Source organism: Protopterus annectens, chromosome 3.part0 (assembly GCF_019279795.1).
Source record: "Protopterus annectens isolate FY-2018-M chromosome 3.part0, PAN1.0, whole genome shotgun sequence".
Classification (NCBI taxonomy): domain Eukaryota; kingdom Metazoa; phylum Chordata; order Ceratodontiformes; family Protopteridae; genus Protopterus; species Protopterus annectens.
In genome coordinates, this window is record NC_056731.1 from 247808281 (window position 1) to 247823129 (window position 14849).

At 39.5% G+C, this 14849-nt stretch overlaps 1 protein-coding gene across 1 annotated transcript in view; it reads left to right on the plus strand.

Moving 5' to 3' along the window:
* Nucleotides 1–14849, plus strand: part of ULK4 (unc-51 like kinase 4) — a 4087308-nt gene that overhangs the window by 459006 nt on the left and 3613453 nt on the right. Inside the window, exon 7 of the mRNA XM_044064733.1 lies at nt 11221–11304. Coding sequence (XP_043920668.1) covers nt 11221–11304 — 84 coding nt within the window. The remainder of the gene's footprint in view (nt 1–11220; nt 11305–14849) is intronic.

The window sequence follows — 14849 nt, forward strand, 5'->3', positions numbered from 1 at the left end:
ATATTTTTAATATATATATATATATATATATATACACATACACACACACACACACACACACATACACACACATATATATATATATATATATATATATATATATATATATACTTACACGTTTTATATATATATATATATATATATATATATATATATATATATATCTTCGATGGCCACAAAGAAGGATCTTGCTGAGCAAAGTTCCTCTGTCCATCCCCCTAACAGAGAGTCTAGTGTGCTGAAGAGATTTGTGAAGCTTATGTGCTTAAGCGACTTTTGCCTTTAGTTCGCTGAACTGTCTGGCACACTTTATGAGACTAGAAAGGAATTTGATAAAGAAACTCCCGAAATCTTTTCTTGGGACCAATACTGCCATGGCTCAGACTTCTGTGGCCTCTGAGTTGGCTACTCTACAGTCTATTTCTAATTCACCTATCTTGCACACAGTTGAAGGTGCCTCAAGGGTGGCAGGTTCAGGTATTTTCATTAGTTTGCATGTCTGGATGCACTTGTGTGATTTTGCAAATCCCTTCAAGTCTTCGTTCATTAATGCAACCTTTGATGGCAGTTTGTATTTTGCCCTAAAGACACACACTGCAGGTCTGATAAAGATGGAAATACCCTGTCTGCAGTGGGCATATGTTTTTCGACTCCTCCATGATCCTTCTGTAGGAATCATTGAGGATGTCAAAAAATGTGGTTCAAGAAATCCCAGTGTCCTTTCCAAGGTCCATGTGGAGAAAGTTCCTCCAGGGATAGAGGAGGAAACTCAAATGGTCGATGACGCCTATGAGACAGAGGAGGCCTGCAAAACCAGGGGTCCAGAGATTCCTTCTCCAGTAGACCCACCCTGCACCCCTGAAAGGAGGGTCAATTGTCCATCTCTGGAGGCAGTCAGGAGTCATTTATTTCTGTACCAGAGACCCTGGCTAGATACAGCAAAAGATACATGGGTGCAGAGGATTATTTCCAGAGGGTATATAATTCCCTTTCCCTACCACCTCCACCTGTGTGCATCATTCCCTATGTTTCACCCTTTCAGAGGAAAGCAGCAGCATTAGAAATACAAAACCTGTTCCTTCCTTTTGTGTCATCTCCTTTACCCACCTTGAATTCTGTATCTGATTCTAGACCGCCTGTCTGTTATGACGGGCATGATTCATCTGGATATCTCAAACCTCAAGCTAACAGCATGGTTTCTCCAGTTCCATTAATAACCAGACAACTGATGCTCTTCTCCCCTGCCTGTCATCGACTTTTATCTTCCGATAAGCCTTCTACAAGAAAACTTTGCAGAAGTAAATGGAAAAGGTTTGTTTTTTGGTCACATCAGAAATGCATTGACCCCTTCTCATCTCCCATACAAAGTGTTCTTGAGTTTTTGGCAACGATTTTTAATGTGGGAGCTAGCTCCTCAACAATTAGAGTTCAATTAGCAGTAATTTCCAGTTTTCATATTGGGTTTGACAGTTCTTCTTTGGCTTCATCTAAGCTTTGTAAGGCTTTTTTTGAGTAGCACCGTCCTCCTTATAAATATCCTACCCCACCATGAGATTTAAATCTGTACTGCAGGCTTTAATTCATTCCCCCCTTTGACTTGGGAAACTATGTTTCTAGTAGCCATTATCTCTGCTAGAAGAACTTCAGAACTTCAAGCATTGTCCTTTAAACCTCCCTACTTGTTTTTTCTTAAGGATAGAGTATCATTATGTACAAAGCCTTCTTTATTCCTAAGGTGGTGTCAGAATCCAATATTAACCAGTTAATTAATCTGCTAGTTTTATTTCTTAAATTTATGAACAAAGGTGAATGTTTGTTGCATTTATTGGATATCCACATAGAGTTAAGTTTTTACCTAATAGAACAGAAGAAGTTTGGAAGACAGATCAATTATTTGTTTCCTTTGCATATTCTTAATTGGGCAAATCATTTGCAAAGGTAGCTTTAGCCAAATGGTAATAGATTGCATATCATTTATCTACAACAAACTGGGCTATCCTTACCAAGGCCTTTAAGATCCAGTTCAACTAGGCCTATGACTACTTCTACAGTGTTCCTCTGTAGAGCTTCCATGGACGACATATGTGTGGCTGCAACTTGGGCTAATCCTCATACCATTATTACTCATTACAAACTAGATCTGGTCTCGAGGGGAAGAGCAGTCTTTGGCTCAACTGTGCTCAGGAATATCCTTCCTTAAAGTCCATCCAGGAATTAGTTTCTTCTATAGGAAAATATATATTAGTATGTTCTACTTTAGGTAAAACAGCCGACAAGATATGGGGTATGTTAGGGGTTGGTGCATTATGGATAAGAGATAAGCTTGAGAGGTTTTTGGTGGCCAAGAGCTAAAGTAACATCTGAGTCGGTTCCAAGTATCAGATCAGAACCAACAGTTGAGGAGGAATGAAAATAGACAACACAGATAGAACGTTGTAGTAAGTACATAACTTTTTTTGTTATGGATATTGATAGATACAAGAAGTGAAAATGTTTTCGTTCCCTTTAGTTTTACATACATATATATTTTTTTATCATCCAGAAAAGAAATTTTGAACACTAATTAATAATGAGTTGAAGAATTTTATTTGGGAATTTTCTTTTGAAAGGAAAGGGGAAGAGTTTAGTGGGATTTGATTTCCCCTGTGATGTCCCTCCTCTGGGTCAGTAATCAAGGAGTATCATTCCTCACCACTGACACCGGTGAGGAACATTCACTTAGAACAAAAATAGATACACACAGTATTTTCAGATGCAGCTCTCTGCATCAAGCACAATTTTCCGTAATAGTACACAGGGAGCACACTCCAATCCTGGTGCTGAACTTCCACTCTAGGCCTCAAATAAGACTCCACATTTCTTTCTGCAGTAATCATTGCTCTGTGTCCCTTCTCCAAGTAGCTCACACACACACACACACACGCACACGCACACACACACACACACACACACACACACACACACACACACACACACACACACACACACACACATACACACCTGGGAAGGGCTAGCACCAATTTACCCACTGTGCCACCTCCACCCAGACTATAAGGTAGATTCACTGCCACCAGCCAGCTACTTTAAGGCTCTTACCAGAGTACCAAATTTTCCTTAATAAAGTTAATAATTATACAAATGGTAGTGTTAACCATTTGGCAAGACTTTCAGTAGTGTGATGCCACAGTACCACTAAATAAATGCAAGTACTCTCAAAAGTTACAGTATTTTGTAACATACCAGCCACAATGAAGGGTTATATATTTAATAATAAAAAAAATGAGAGTACCGAGTATCTGTTTAAAATAAACACCACAGTTTCAATTCACAGGAAATATAAAAAAAATAACCCAGATGGAAAGACTCGGACAGATACAGAAAGCAATATGTTTAGCTATTCTCTCTATATTTTCCTAACTGACTGAAGAATTACTGTTCTCTACTTAAATTATTTACTAAAACAAGACAAGATGGAATGGGTGAGTGGTCTTGTCAGTTCCAAAACAGAGTGCTGAGTGAGTCTGTCACATTTCTCACTAGTATCTAAATACAATTTCAGTGCTGGCTACAAAATGACATCACATCTGGTCACCTGATTGTCTGTTTACCACACTACCCATTCACTACAAACTTGATCCAGGATCTGGCACAGATCTACAATTCACACTAGAGCTTTGCTAAGGTTTATTCCAGCATCTGGAGACTAAAACATTTCTAATACTTCCACCCATCTTGCTGAAACTAACAAGCCATTCTCTGACACCCCAGGGTAGAAATTGTCTACCACTGAGGACAATAAGAGCAGGATCCCAGCCCAGACATTACATCTCAGGCTGCATTCAGACCTGTGACATAAAATCTTTATGCCCTAAATGAAGTAATTTACTTTCAAGCTATTTTTCTTAAGGTTAACTGGGCTTGAGAGTAAGACCTTCCCTTCCAGCATCCTCTGTTAAAATAGATACACTTCGACAATTAACAGTATAGTCTGACATGCTTGTATTTTTCTTTTCTGTCCAGCAGGACCCACTGTTGATGCATTTTTAACACAAGCATCTGTACAAATCAGTTTGATATTCACATGACATAAAATTATTTACAAAACTCCAGTTAGTTATGCTGGCATATGTTACACATGCACTTCCCTACTCTCTCTAGCAAAGCTGCCACTACCTCACATTATCACATCTCTCACTCCTTTGAAGACTCAAGCAAGTTTTTCAAGTGACCATGGAGAAATGTTGCTTGAGAGAAATGAGCCTGTCGGGGAATACATTAACCCATACCCAGTCTTGAGGTCCCATTTGCAGTTGGCATTGGTGACCTCACTACGGTGCTGCCCCAGGTGGGTGCATCCAGGTTTTTTAGTGAACGTGTCCCCAAAATCCTGTAACACTGCTCGGATTTCTGGAACCTGGGTAGGGGATAGCCACTGGGACACTGCTACCACTTCTACTGAGGTGTCAGTCTGACCTTCACTGAGGAGATCATTCACCAGATCCCCCTCAGACTCCTCCTGACGCCCCCTGCAAATAGTCAACACAAGGGTCTCCCTGTCATGGTAAGGCTTCATCATGTTAACATGGTACAATTTGTGCTCCTGCCTAGTAGTTTTATGATATAGTTAACATCCCTGAGCTTTTTTACCACTTTGAAGTGTCCTTCCTTAGCTACCCGCAGCATATTGTTTCTGACAGGAATGAGCACCATAACGTGCTGTCCCACAGCATACTCTTGAGCTCAAGCATTTCTATCATACCAGACCTTTTTCTACTGTTGAGCTCCTGCCAGGTTTTCCTGGGCCAAGCCCATGTGCTCCCTAAGCCTTGTTCTGAGGTTTAGGTTATATGCCACAACAGAGTCCTTGTGGTATGCACACTCTCCCTCCCACTCATCACAAGTCATATCCAAGGGCCCCCTCACTCTATGCCCATACAGCAACTCAAAGGGTGAAAAACCTGTGAATTCCTGGGGTATTTCTCTGTATGCAAACAGCAGATGGGGCAAATATTTGACCTAGTCTCTCTTAAACTGGTCTTCAAATGCCCTTAGCATGGTCTTTAGCGTAGAGTTTACCCTCTCCACAAGGCAATTAGTCTGGGGGTTGTCTTTAGGTGCTTCACCCACAGTGTTCCCACAGACAAGCCAGCAGGTCTGACAAGAACTTTGCACCTCTGTCAGTCAGTATTTCTCTCGAGAAACCTACCCTGCTGAAAATATCTAATGAAGTATTTGCCGCCACCTCTGCCTCGATGGACGGACAGAGCTACTGCTTCAAGGTATCTAGTAGCATAATCTACTACCACTAGGATGTATTTCTTCCCGGTGGAACTTGGGATATTCAGAGGTCCCATAATATCCATCGCTGCCCTCTGAAATGCCTCCTGAATCACTGGCAAAGGCATCAAAGGAGCTTTGCCTTGCCAAATTTTTGGCACTGCTCACCATTTCTGCAGTGCCCTGTTACATCCCTTGCAATGCTAGGCTAATAAAAGTTCTGCATAATACATCCCTTGGTACACTTTATGCCCATATGACCTGCAAAAGGAATGTCATGGACTGTGGTTAGAAGTGCCAGATGGTAGGTTCTGGGCACTACCAATTGCTGTATTATTTCACCTTCTAGCCCTCTATCAAGGGTCCACTCTCTATACAGTAACCCTTTGTTCCAGTATACAGACTGCTGTTTTCCTTGAGAATCAGGTGCCTCCTTAGCTACCTCATTCAAGCCTTGTAATGTAGGGTCTGAGAGCTGAGCCTTTCTCAACTCTTTCTGACCCTTCCTGGCTCCCCCTTCCACAGGTAGTCTGGTATCTTCTGACAGCAGTGCCTCACTGTCAGCCTGGGTACTATCACTCACCTCTGCCCTTACATTCACTCTGTCCAAAGGAACATCACTACCTATCAGCAGCTGTAGCTCACCTTCAGGCTCACTGCTACAGGGTAGCTCCCCTCCCTGAAATAGCCACATCACCAGCCCCAGCTTGAGGTGTGAGGCCTGTTTGGATCTCCCTCAGGCTACAGACCCACATGCTTGTCTCCAAGCCTGACTGTGTGTAACTGCATGTACACAAGGTACTGCATTATCAGAATCATTCCCTATCAAGACATCTGCAGGGATATCCTCAAGCACACCTATTGTATGCTTCCTTTTCCACCCTCCCAGTCAAGGTGAACCCTAGTCAAAGGTATTTGGAAAGGGGTCCCTCCTAAAGCTGGACTGCCCAAGCAAGTACAGCTTCTGTTTAACCACTGCAGGCTTCACAATATTTGTGTCAGAGGCTGTCTCACTAACAGTGGCTTGTTTTTCACCCACTAAGATAGGATACAAACTCCAATGGTAGTTTGGTACCCAGTTGTCTCCATACAATTTACCACTGGCATACTAGTATTCCCATTTGCTGGTTCCTCCACCTGTTGTTCTCCATTTTGTTTCAGTGAACATCCGCATGCTACATGACCCCTCTGGTTACATTTAAAACATCTAAACTTTGATCATGGCCATGTACCTGAAATAGTGGCTTCCTCTGTTACTGGTGGACTCTGTTGGGGTGATTTGGGCCACCCACCATAGTTCCCTTATATCCATGTGCAGCACTGGGTATCCCCTTCTTGTGCAGTGGTGCCCTGCTTGTTAAGTAGAGATCCCCCTTTTCTCCCCAGCTCATCTGCAGACTTACACCCCAGGTCTGTCAACCACATTCTTATGTCCTCAGGCAAAGTGATGAGGGCTTATTACCACAACAAAAGGCCTGCCAACCTTTCAAATGTGGTGACCTGACACCTGTTCGCCCACCTATGAAATAAGTGCTTAGCTTGGTAATATAATCACATACACTTTTCTCTGCCTTGCATCTATGCTCATGAAACATTTTCTGTAAGATAACTTAAAACATTCCAGTAAATATTGTTTAACCTTGTCATAATTTAAACAATTGGTATCAGACAATTTAGAAACATCAGTTACAACTTTACCGTGGAGTAAGGGGGTCAGGAACTGTACCAGATCCCTTAGTCAGCATTATACTGTTTTCATTTTCTTTCAAATGTATGAATAAAACTATCAAAATTATCGCCTTTTTTATACTGTGGAAGAAATTTACTGACCTTTGTTACTTCTGGAATTTGGTTATTCCCTTCCCCATTACTTCCATGTTCCTATTGAAGAGTCAGAATATCCCTCAAATGTCGGCGATGCTTCTCATAATCTTTGGTCTCCGAACACCACAGTCTCTAATTTTCTTTAACTTCCAAATGCCGCAGTATCTCTGCCAATTCTATTTCCATGTGTTTTGCCTCCAGTTCAAGTCTCTCTAACTCCAGATGGGTTTTTAAATCCTCTGAGGAAAAGGTGAACTGTACTGCTTCAGAGGGCTGCACATCCTCAATGCCATACTGGTTGCCCTCCTGGTTTCTGGTGTATTTTATAGCTGCAACTAAGGCTGAAACCATTTCCTCTCTAGTCAGGTTGACCATGCACCAGTCCTTTTGATTTGCAGACCTAGCCTTATCCTCTGTTGACAGCTTTCCCTGACAACTAAACTAACAAAAATAAATAAAATTGTTGTGAAAAATTAAACTCTTTATATTTACCTTGTGGTTGCTGAGAGAGCACACATCTTGAGTGACAACTGCTTACAGGCTACAGAAGATTAATTAATACCCATGCCACTGCTTTCCAGAATGTGACTTCCCTCCTGTGGGCCGGTAATCAAGGAGCCTCAGTCCTCGCCACCGACACTGGTGAGGAAAATTCATTTAGAAAAAAAAAATAGATACACACTTTTTTCAGATGCAGCTCTCTGCACCAAGCACAATTTCCCCTAAAAGCACACAGGGAGCACAATCCAGTCCTGGGGCTGGACTTCTACTCTAGGCCCCAAATAAGACCTCACCCTTCTGTCTGGAGAAATCATTGCTCTGGTGTCCCTGTTTCAAGTAGCTGACACAGTCTTTGAGATTTGATTTTCATACACATACACACACACACACACACACACACACACACACACACACACACACACACACACACACACACACACATAAACACACACCTGGGAAAGGCTGGCACAGATTTACCCTACTATGTCACATCCGCCAAGACTATAAGGTAGATTCACTGCCAACAGTCAGCTACTTTAAGGCTCTTACCACGGTATCCAATTACTCTTTATAAAGTCAGTACTTATACAAATGGTAGTGTTAATCAATCAATGAGACTTTTGGGAGCGTGATGCCATAGTACCAATAAATAAATGTGAGTACTCCAAAAGTTACAATATTTTTTTAACAGACCAACCACAATGAAGAGTTTAGATGTATATAATAAAAAAGTAGAATACTGAGTATTTATTTACAGTAAACACCAGAGTTTTGATTCACAGGAAATATAAAAAAAAAAAAAAAAAAAAAAACATATGGAAAGACTCCGACAGATACAGAAAAACAATAATTTTAGCTAATCTCCCTATATTTTCCTAACTGAATGAAGAGTTACTCATCCGTAATTAAGTTACTTACTAAAACAAGACAAGATAAAGTGGATGAGTGGTCTTATCAGTTCCAAAACAGAGTGCTGAGTAAGTCTGTCACATCTCTGACTAGTATCAAAATATAATTTCAGTGCTGGCTGCAAACTGACATCATATCTGGTCACCTGATTCTGTGGTTCCCACACTACCCATTTACTAGAAACTTGAGCCAGGATCTGGCAAAGATGTGTCACAATTCACGCATAAAGCTTTGCTAAGGTTTATTCCAGCATCTGAAGACTGTAAAAAGATAATTCCACTGCTTCCACCCTTCCAACAGAGACTAACAAGCCATACTGTGGCACCCCAGGGTAGCAATTAGTTCACCGCTAAGGACAATAAAAGTAGGCTCATAGCCTGGACATTGTGTCTCTGGCTGCATTCATACCTGTGAGATAAAATCTTTTTGGCTTAAACCAAGTAATTTAATTTCAATGTATTTTTCTTAAGGTTAGCTGGGTTGAGCATAACCCCCCTCCTTCCAGTATTCTCTGTTAAAATATATAAACTTCAGCAGTTAACAATAATACAGTCTGACATACATGTATATTTCTTTTCTGTCCAGCAAGACCCACCAACACAAGCATTTGTACAAATCAGTTTTATATTCAAATGAGACAAAAATTCTTTAAAAAAAACTCCATTTAGGTATGCTGGCATATGTTGCACATGCACTGCCCTACTCTCTCTGGCATAGCTGGCACTACCTCACATCATCACATCCCCTTTGAATAATGTGGTTTGGATTTACCATATATGAAGGGATACTTTAGAGCTACATAGTTAAGGCTTATATGCATAGCACAAGCAGATGGCTATAAAATCAATGTGGAAAGAGGTGATGATGATGAAAGATGATGAACCAGGGATGGAGTTCAAGAAATAAGGGGACTAGGATTTTGTATTCATGTCCTTAAGGGAATACTTACATCCAGGCATAATATTGTATTTATACAGTAGCAGAAAGTATTCTAAGAACTAAGCCAACACAGAAATGGAGAAGTGAAAGTTTACATGTAGGGATGATTTCAAGTAGGAGTATAGAAAATATGTAAGAGAGGGCTGGAACTTACTAGAGAAAATTAACAAGGGAACCAGGGCATCAGAGTGGTGTAAGCAAGCAGAAGTTTGTACTTTATATTAAAGACTGCCTTCCATGTCAGGGATCAACAACAGAATATAAGCAAAGAAAAATGGATAGGGAGATACAAATTGAAAGACCAGGTTTTTAGATGGGTCTAGAACAGAAGCTGCTGTTAAAAAAAGGATAAGTAGTTGAGCATATGTAATATTCAATGATAACTTTAAGAATCAATTAGAGAAGATTAGAAAAGATTGGGAATGGAGATTGGAAAGGCAGTTTACATTGGAACAATGGATGACATTTCTATGGCTAACCAAGTAAGCAGCAATGCCCACAAGGTTTAGGATGTTTGCAAAGTTATTTTTACACCCCAAGGAGACCTCAGAGAATTTTCCTATGGTTGATGGCAACTGCTGGTGGTGTAATAGAAAAGAGATAATTGGAAACATATTTGGGAATATAACAGGTTGACATTTAAAAAATTCCCTACAGAGTACTTTATCATAAATTTTGTGGAAGCAATTCATTGTAACGAAGGAAATTACTCTTTTGAACTGGTACATGGGAAATGAATTGCCTAGACATAGTAAGACCTTACAAAGTTTAATGCTATTAGTTGCCAAAAAAAAGAATTATTAGAAAACGGATATAAAAAAACTAAGCCAACTGTATATGAAGTACTGAATAGTGTGAAGGCAGTAAAAGAACTGGAGGTGGGATTATAACAGAGAAGGAGCAAATTATATAAAAATAAATGCAGCTTGTGAAAGATGTACATACATGCCGATTGATCTTCAGAAGGGGAAGGAGTGCTGTTTAAAGCATGGCAGGAATTGAGCAATTTATGTACTTTTGGAGTGAATGATAATTGTTAAAAACAAAACTTTGTATATACTGTTTAAAAAAATTTACTATAACTTTGTATATACTGTGTAAAAATGTTACTATTTTTTTCTTCTATTAATGTATGTGTATCCAGGTCACTTTTGAAACAGGATTCAGTAAAGATGTATAAAAAGACAGTGGCTCCATTATATACTGTTGGAGGTAGGCTTTTAACTTACCTCCCTAAACTTGTTGTGACTGGACTTCAGCATAATGCTTGACATCAGGAAGCAAATTTATGCTTATACACACTGTGACCCCTAGTACATGTTATGCTGCCAGTGCAAGCAATATCATCACAGTTCTTTCAGTGGACCACCTGTGGTCCCCTCCCTCTGTGGTGAGCAAACTACAATTGCCTTTCGTTTCCCACCTCCCCCATGCCAACTTCTCCAGTGCTTCCTTTTTTATGCAGGGATGAAGGCGTATGTTCCCAAATGACAGTGTGGCAGTTCAATACTAGGCATTTCTTGTATGTGGTCAGGAGGGTTGAAAGCATGTACACAATGGCCTCATGTCACTCTGTCTCCTTTTCTGTACTAGATGTATATAGTTTACACCTTGTCAGACATTTGTATGTAAATACCTTTATAAAGCTTACTGAAAATAAAAAAAAAATAGTATGATGCTGAAGTTTTCTTTTTTTCTGTTGGTATAATGTTTTCTACACTGGTTTTCTGACTATTGCTGTATTTTTCTTATGTCTGCCTTGAATTTTAGGAAAACCACCATTCTTCTCTGAAAGTTTTTCAGAATTAGTGGAACAGATTGTTCATGAAGATATAACTCCACCCAAACCAAAAGGTAGCATTAGCATTGTGCATTTTATTTTAATTCACTTTTCATATGATGATCACTTTCTTTCTTTAAAAAAAAAAAAACAGGCAACTGTGAAAGTGATGCAACTGCATAGCAGGGACCAACAGGAAAATAGTTCTTAAACCAAACTTAAGCTCATGTAACTTAACAGTTGTTGAAACTACATTCTTGAGTCATATGATTCTGTCATAGATTATAAATTAGATTCATGACGTTTTCCTATGGTTGGTTTCTGTTTGTAGTTTCTCAGAATTGTAATTCTGTTTCTGATTCCTATATGAATATAACCTTTTTCAGATGATAATGTTAGTGACAATTCTGAATAGTGTATATCTTGTATATATGCACAGTATGGCTTTTTGTTTCTGTTAAATGCATGATCTGTAATTGGTCATTTGAATTTGCTTATTTCTGTAAAGAGTTTGAACTTATTGTCTTGCTGGGAGTCTAAATTTAACTTATGATATATGTTTTTGCATTGTCATGAACACTGTTTCATTACTGACATATTTGTCTGACACATTAAGTAATATGATAAGAAACAAACTTTTAACCAGATCATAAACAACAAACATGCTTAGTAACATTTCTGCTCATTAAACATTAACTATTTTACTGTGCTGATTTTGTTGCCTAACCTGTCAACATTCCTATTTACAGGAGTTACAGCATGTTTTGTTGCCTTTCTACATTGAAGACTATTTTTTCTTTTTGAAGAATTTATTGCTTGCGTTTTTTTAAAAATACATTTTCATTACCCTTTTCCAATATCTGCACACCCATGCTTCTGGAATTTCTGTTACACTGGTAAAATATTCATCTGACTCAGGCAACACTAAACCAAATATTCATTTTTAACCAAACAGGGAGAGATAGAGAAAGGCGCCTTTCTCTATCTCTTCCTGTTTGGTTAAAAATCATTCTTTGGTTTAGTGTTGCCTGATTCAGATGAACATTTCTGGCCCTTTAAATGATGGTGCCGCTGTGAGCAGTTTTCATTTTCTTTGCTTTTAAAACTGCTTAAACTCTTTAAGATGTAATTGCTATTAGTACTGAAATAATTGATGGGAATTTATCTGGATTATTTTAGTCTAGTTGATACAATGAGATGCTTCTTGTAGTCCTTGACTTTTCTGTAGGCAAACAGAAAATAATTTTGTTCTTTTACAGTCGTTACCTTTAATCTTAATGTGGCATACTGCAGCTACAATGAGACAATTTGAAAGACTGTATTGCTGTTCTGTTCATAGGTAAGTACCAGGCTAGCTGCCCTTGTAAGCTTAGTCAGTTTTCCTTTTTGTGCTCAAAGTAACCTATCTCATTTGGTTATAGATTGACCTTACTCATCCCATGGTCGATAATTACATATTATTTATTTGCTTTTGTTAACCAGGAAAGTCCACTGGGCTGAAATGAGCCCATTTTCAATAGAGGCCCTTGGAGAAAAGCTCCGAAAAAAAAAAAAAAAAACAATGTACATAATTAAGAGATTATTTAGAGAGTTAATAACAGTCTCACAAGGGATAATTGGCTAGGCTTAAAATGGCTCTCAAGGGCAGTTAGCTTAGTACGAACCTATGAACAATATACAATAGAATAATATAGGAGTCAGAAGGGACACAGTAACATTGGCAATGTATAGCAACATTTTGTGAAAGACTTGGGTGCTTGGCAGGTATTGAATAGATCAGACAGATAATGATAATCTGGATTTACACAATTTTTACACACCATGTGAGGCAGGGGGAGGCACACTGTGCTGTGATTAAGGGTGAGTGCACAACAGGGAGAGTGAAGAAGAGTGTGGGCATCTGAGAGATGAGTCCGGTTAGTAATCAGGTGACTGAGGAATTGGGGATAGTGCAAGGGCATAGCCAATGAGAGTAGAGATGTTGCATGAGTGATTTTTTGAATGACTGGGCATTATTTATAGCCCGTAGAGAAGGTGGAAGGGCATTCCAGAATTTAGCTACAGTGAAAGAGTAAAGGTATTGGCCTACAGGGAGTTTAAGTCTCTTAACTTGGATAAGTGATTGATTTTCAGAGCTTAGCGAACGGTTTGGTTGGTAAAGAGTCAGAAGTGAAACCAGGGCTGGGCATTTGGAGGAATTATAGATGAATTTGTCTGCTGTGGCTAGTTGTATGTAAGTTAGGTGTTGTGGGAGTTCTATCCAGTTCAGGGATTGTAATGAATGACAGTGGTGGGAGGAATATTTTGCTCTATTAACGAATTTAGCAATTTTGTTATAGCAGCTCTCTATTTTATTTTTTAATGATGATTGGATGTTTGTCAGAATGGGGGCACTGTAGAGGAGAGAAGGTAGTAGAAAAGTTTGGGCAAGTGTTTTTCTAGTAGAGTAGTTTAAAAAGTGTTTATGTCGGTAGAGGGTACCAAGTTTTTCTTGTATTTTTTTTTATGGTGTTGTGGATGTGCTGGTCAAAGGTTAAGTTGTCATCTAAGGTTATGCCAAGTAACTTAGTATGGGAAGCTACCTCTAAAGCAGTCTTGTTGGAGGAGAATATGATGAAATCAGATTTATTAATGGTGGTACTTTTTTGGGGTGTAAAGAGCAAGAGTTTTGTTTTATTTGGGTTGAGGGTGAGGTGATTATTTCTCATCCAGGTTTCGGTAATAGAGAAAGCATTCTGAGTGATGGTCAGAAGTTCGGTTTCAGAGTTACCAAAGCAGATAATAGTAGAATCATGTGTGTATTGAACTACAGATGCATGAGTGAGAGTGGAGTGAAAGTCATTAATAAAAATACTGAACAGGAGGGGGGCCTAATATGGATCCTTGGGGAACTCCGGTAGAAGTAATGAGAAAAGGAGAGAAAGAGTACAACCATTTGGTGGATTGTTGTCTGTTTGTGAGGGAACTGGTGAACCAGTTAAGGATAGGTGTGGACAAACCAAGGTGTGAGAGCTTAGAAAGGAGGAGAGGATGGGAGATGGTGTTGAAAGCTTTAGAGAGATCAAGAAAGAGTGTGGAGACAAGTTTACCATCATTGCGGCTGTGGTTAACAGTATCTAAGAAGGATAGGAGAGCAGTTGTAGTACTATGGCCAGGGCGGAATCCATGCTGAGTTGTGGAAAGTAGTTGGTTTTGGGATAGGTAATCCATGAGTTGAATTTGAGTACATTTTTCCATTATTTTAGAAATAGGAGATAGAATGGTTATAGGGCGGAAATTTGAGATGTCTGAATTATTACCGCCTTTATGTAAGGGTATGACATAAGCTTTCTTCCAAATAGATGGTACATAGGTTTCTTGGATAGATCTATTTATGAGAATGCTTATGGGGTAGCTGATGGATTTGGCAGACATTTGAAGGTATTCTGGGGGTAAAGTGTCTGGAGCGGTGCTACCAGGTTTGAGTTTTAGCAGGAGTTTAGAAATAGTGGAAGTGGAAATGTGAGAGGAGTAAGACTGGTGGGAAGGCTTTTCCGGGGTATGGTTTGTAGAAGTGGGGTTGCTGTTGTGAGTAGCTGTAGGAAAGGTGGAAGCAAGTTTGGATATAGTGTCTGTGAAG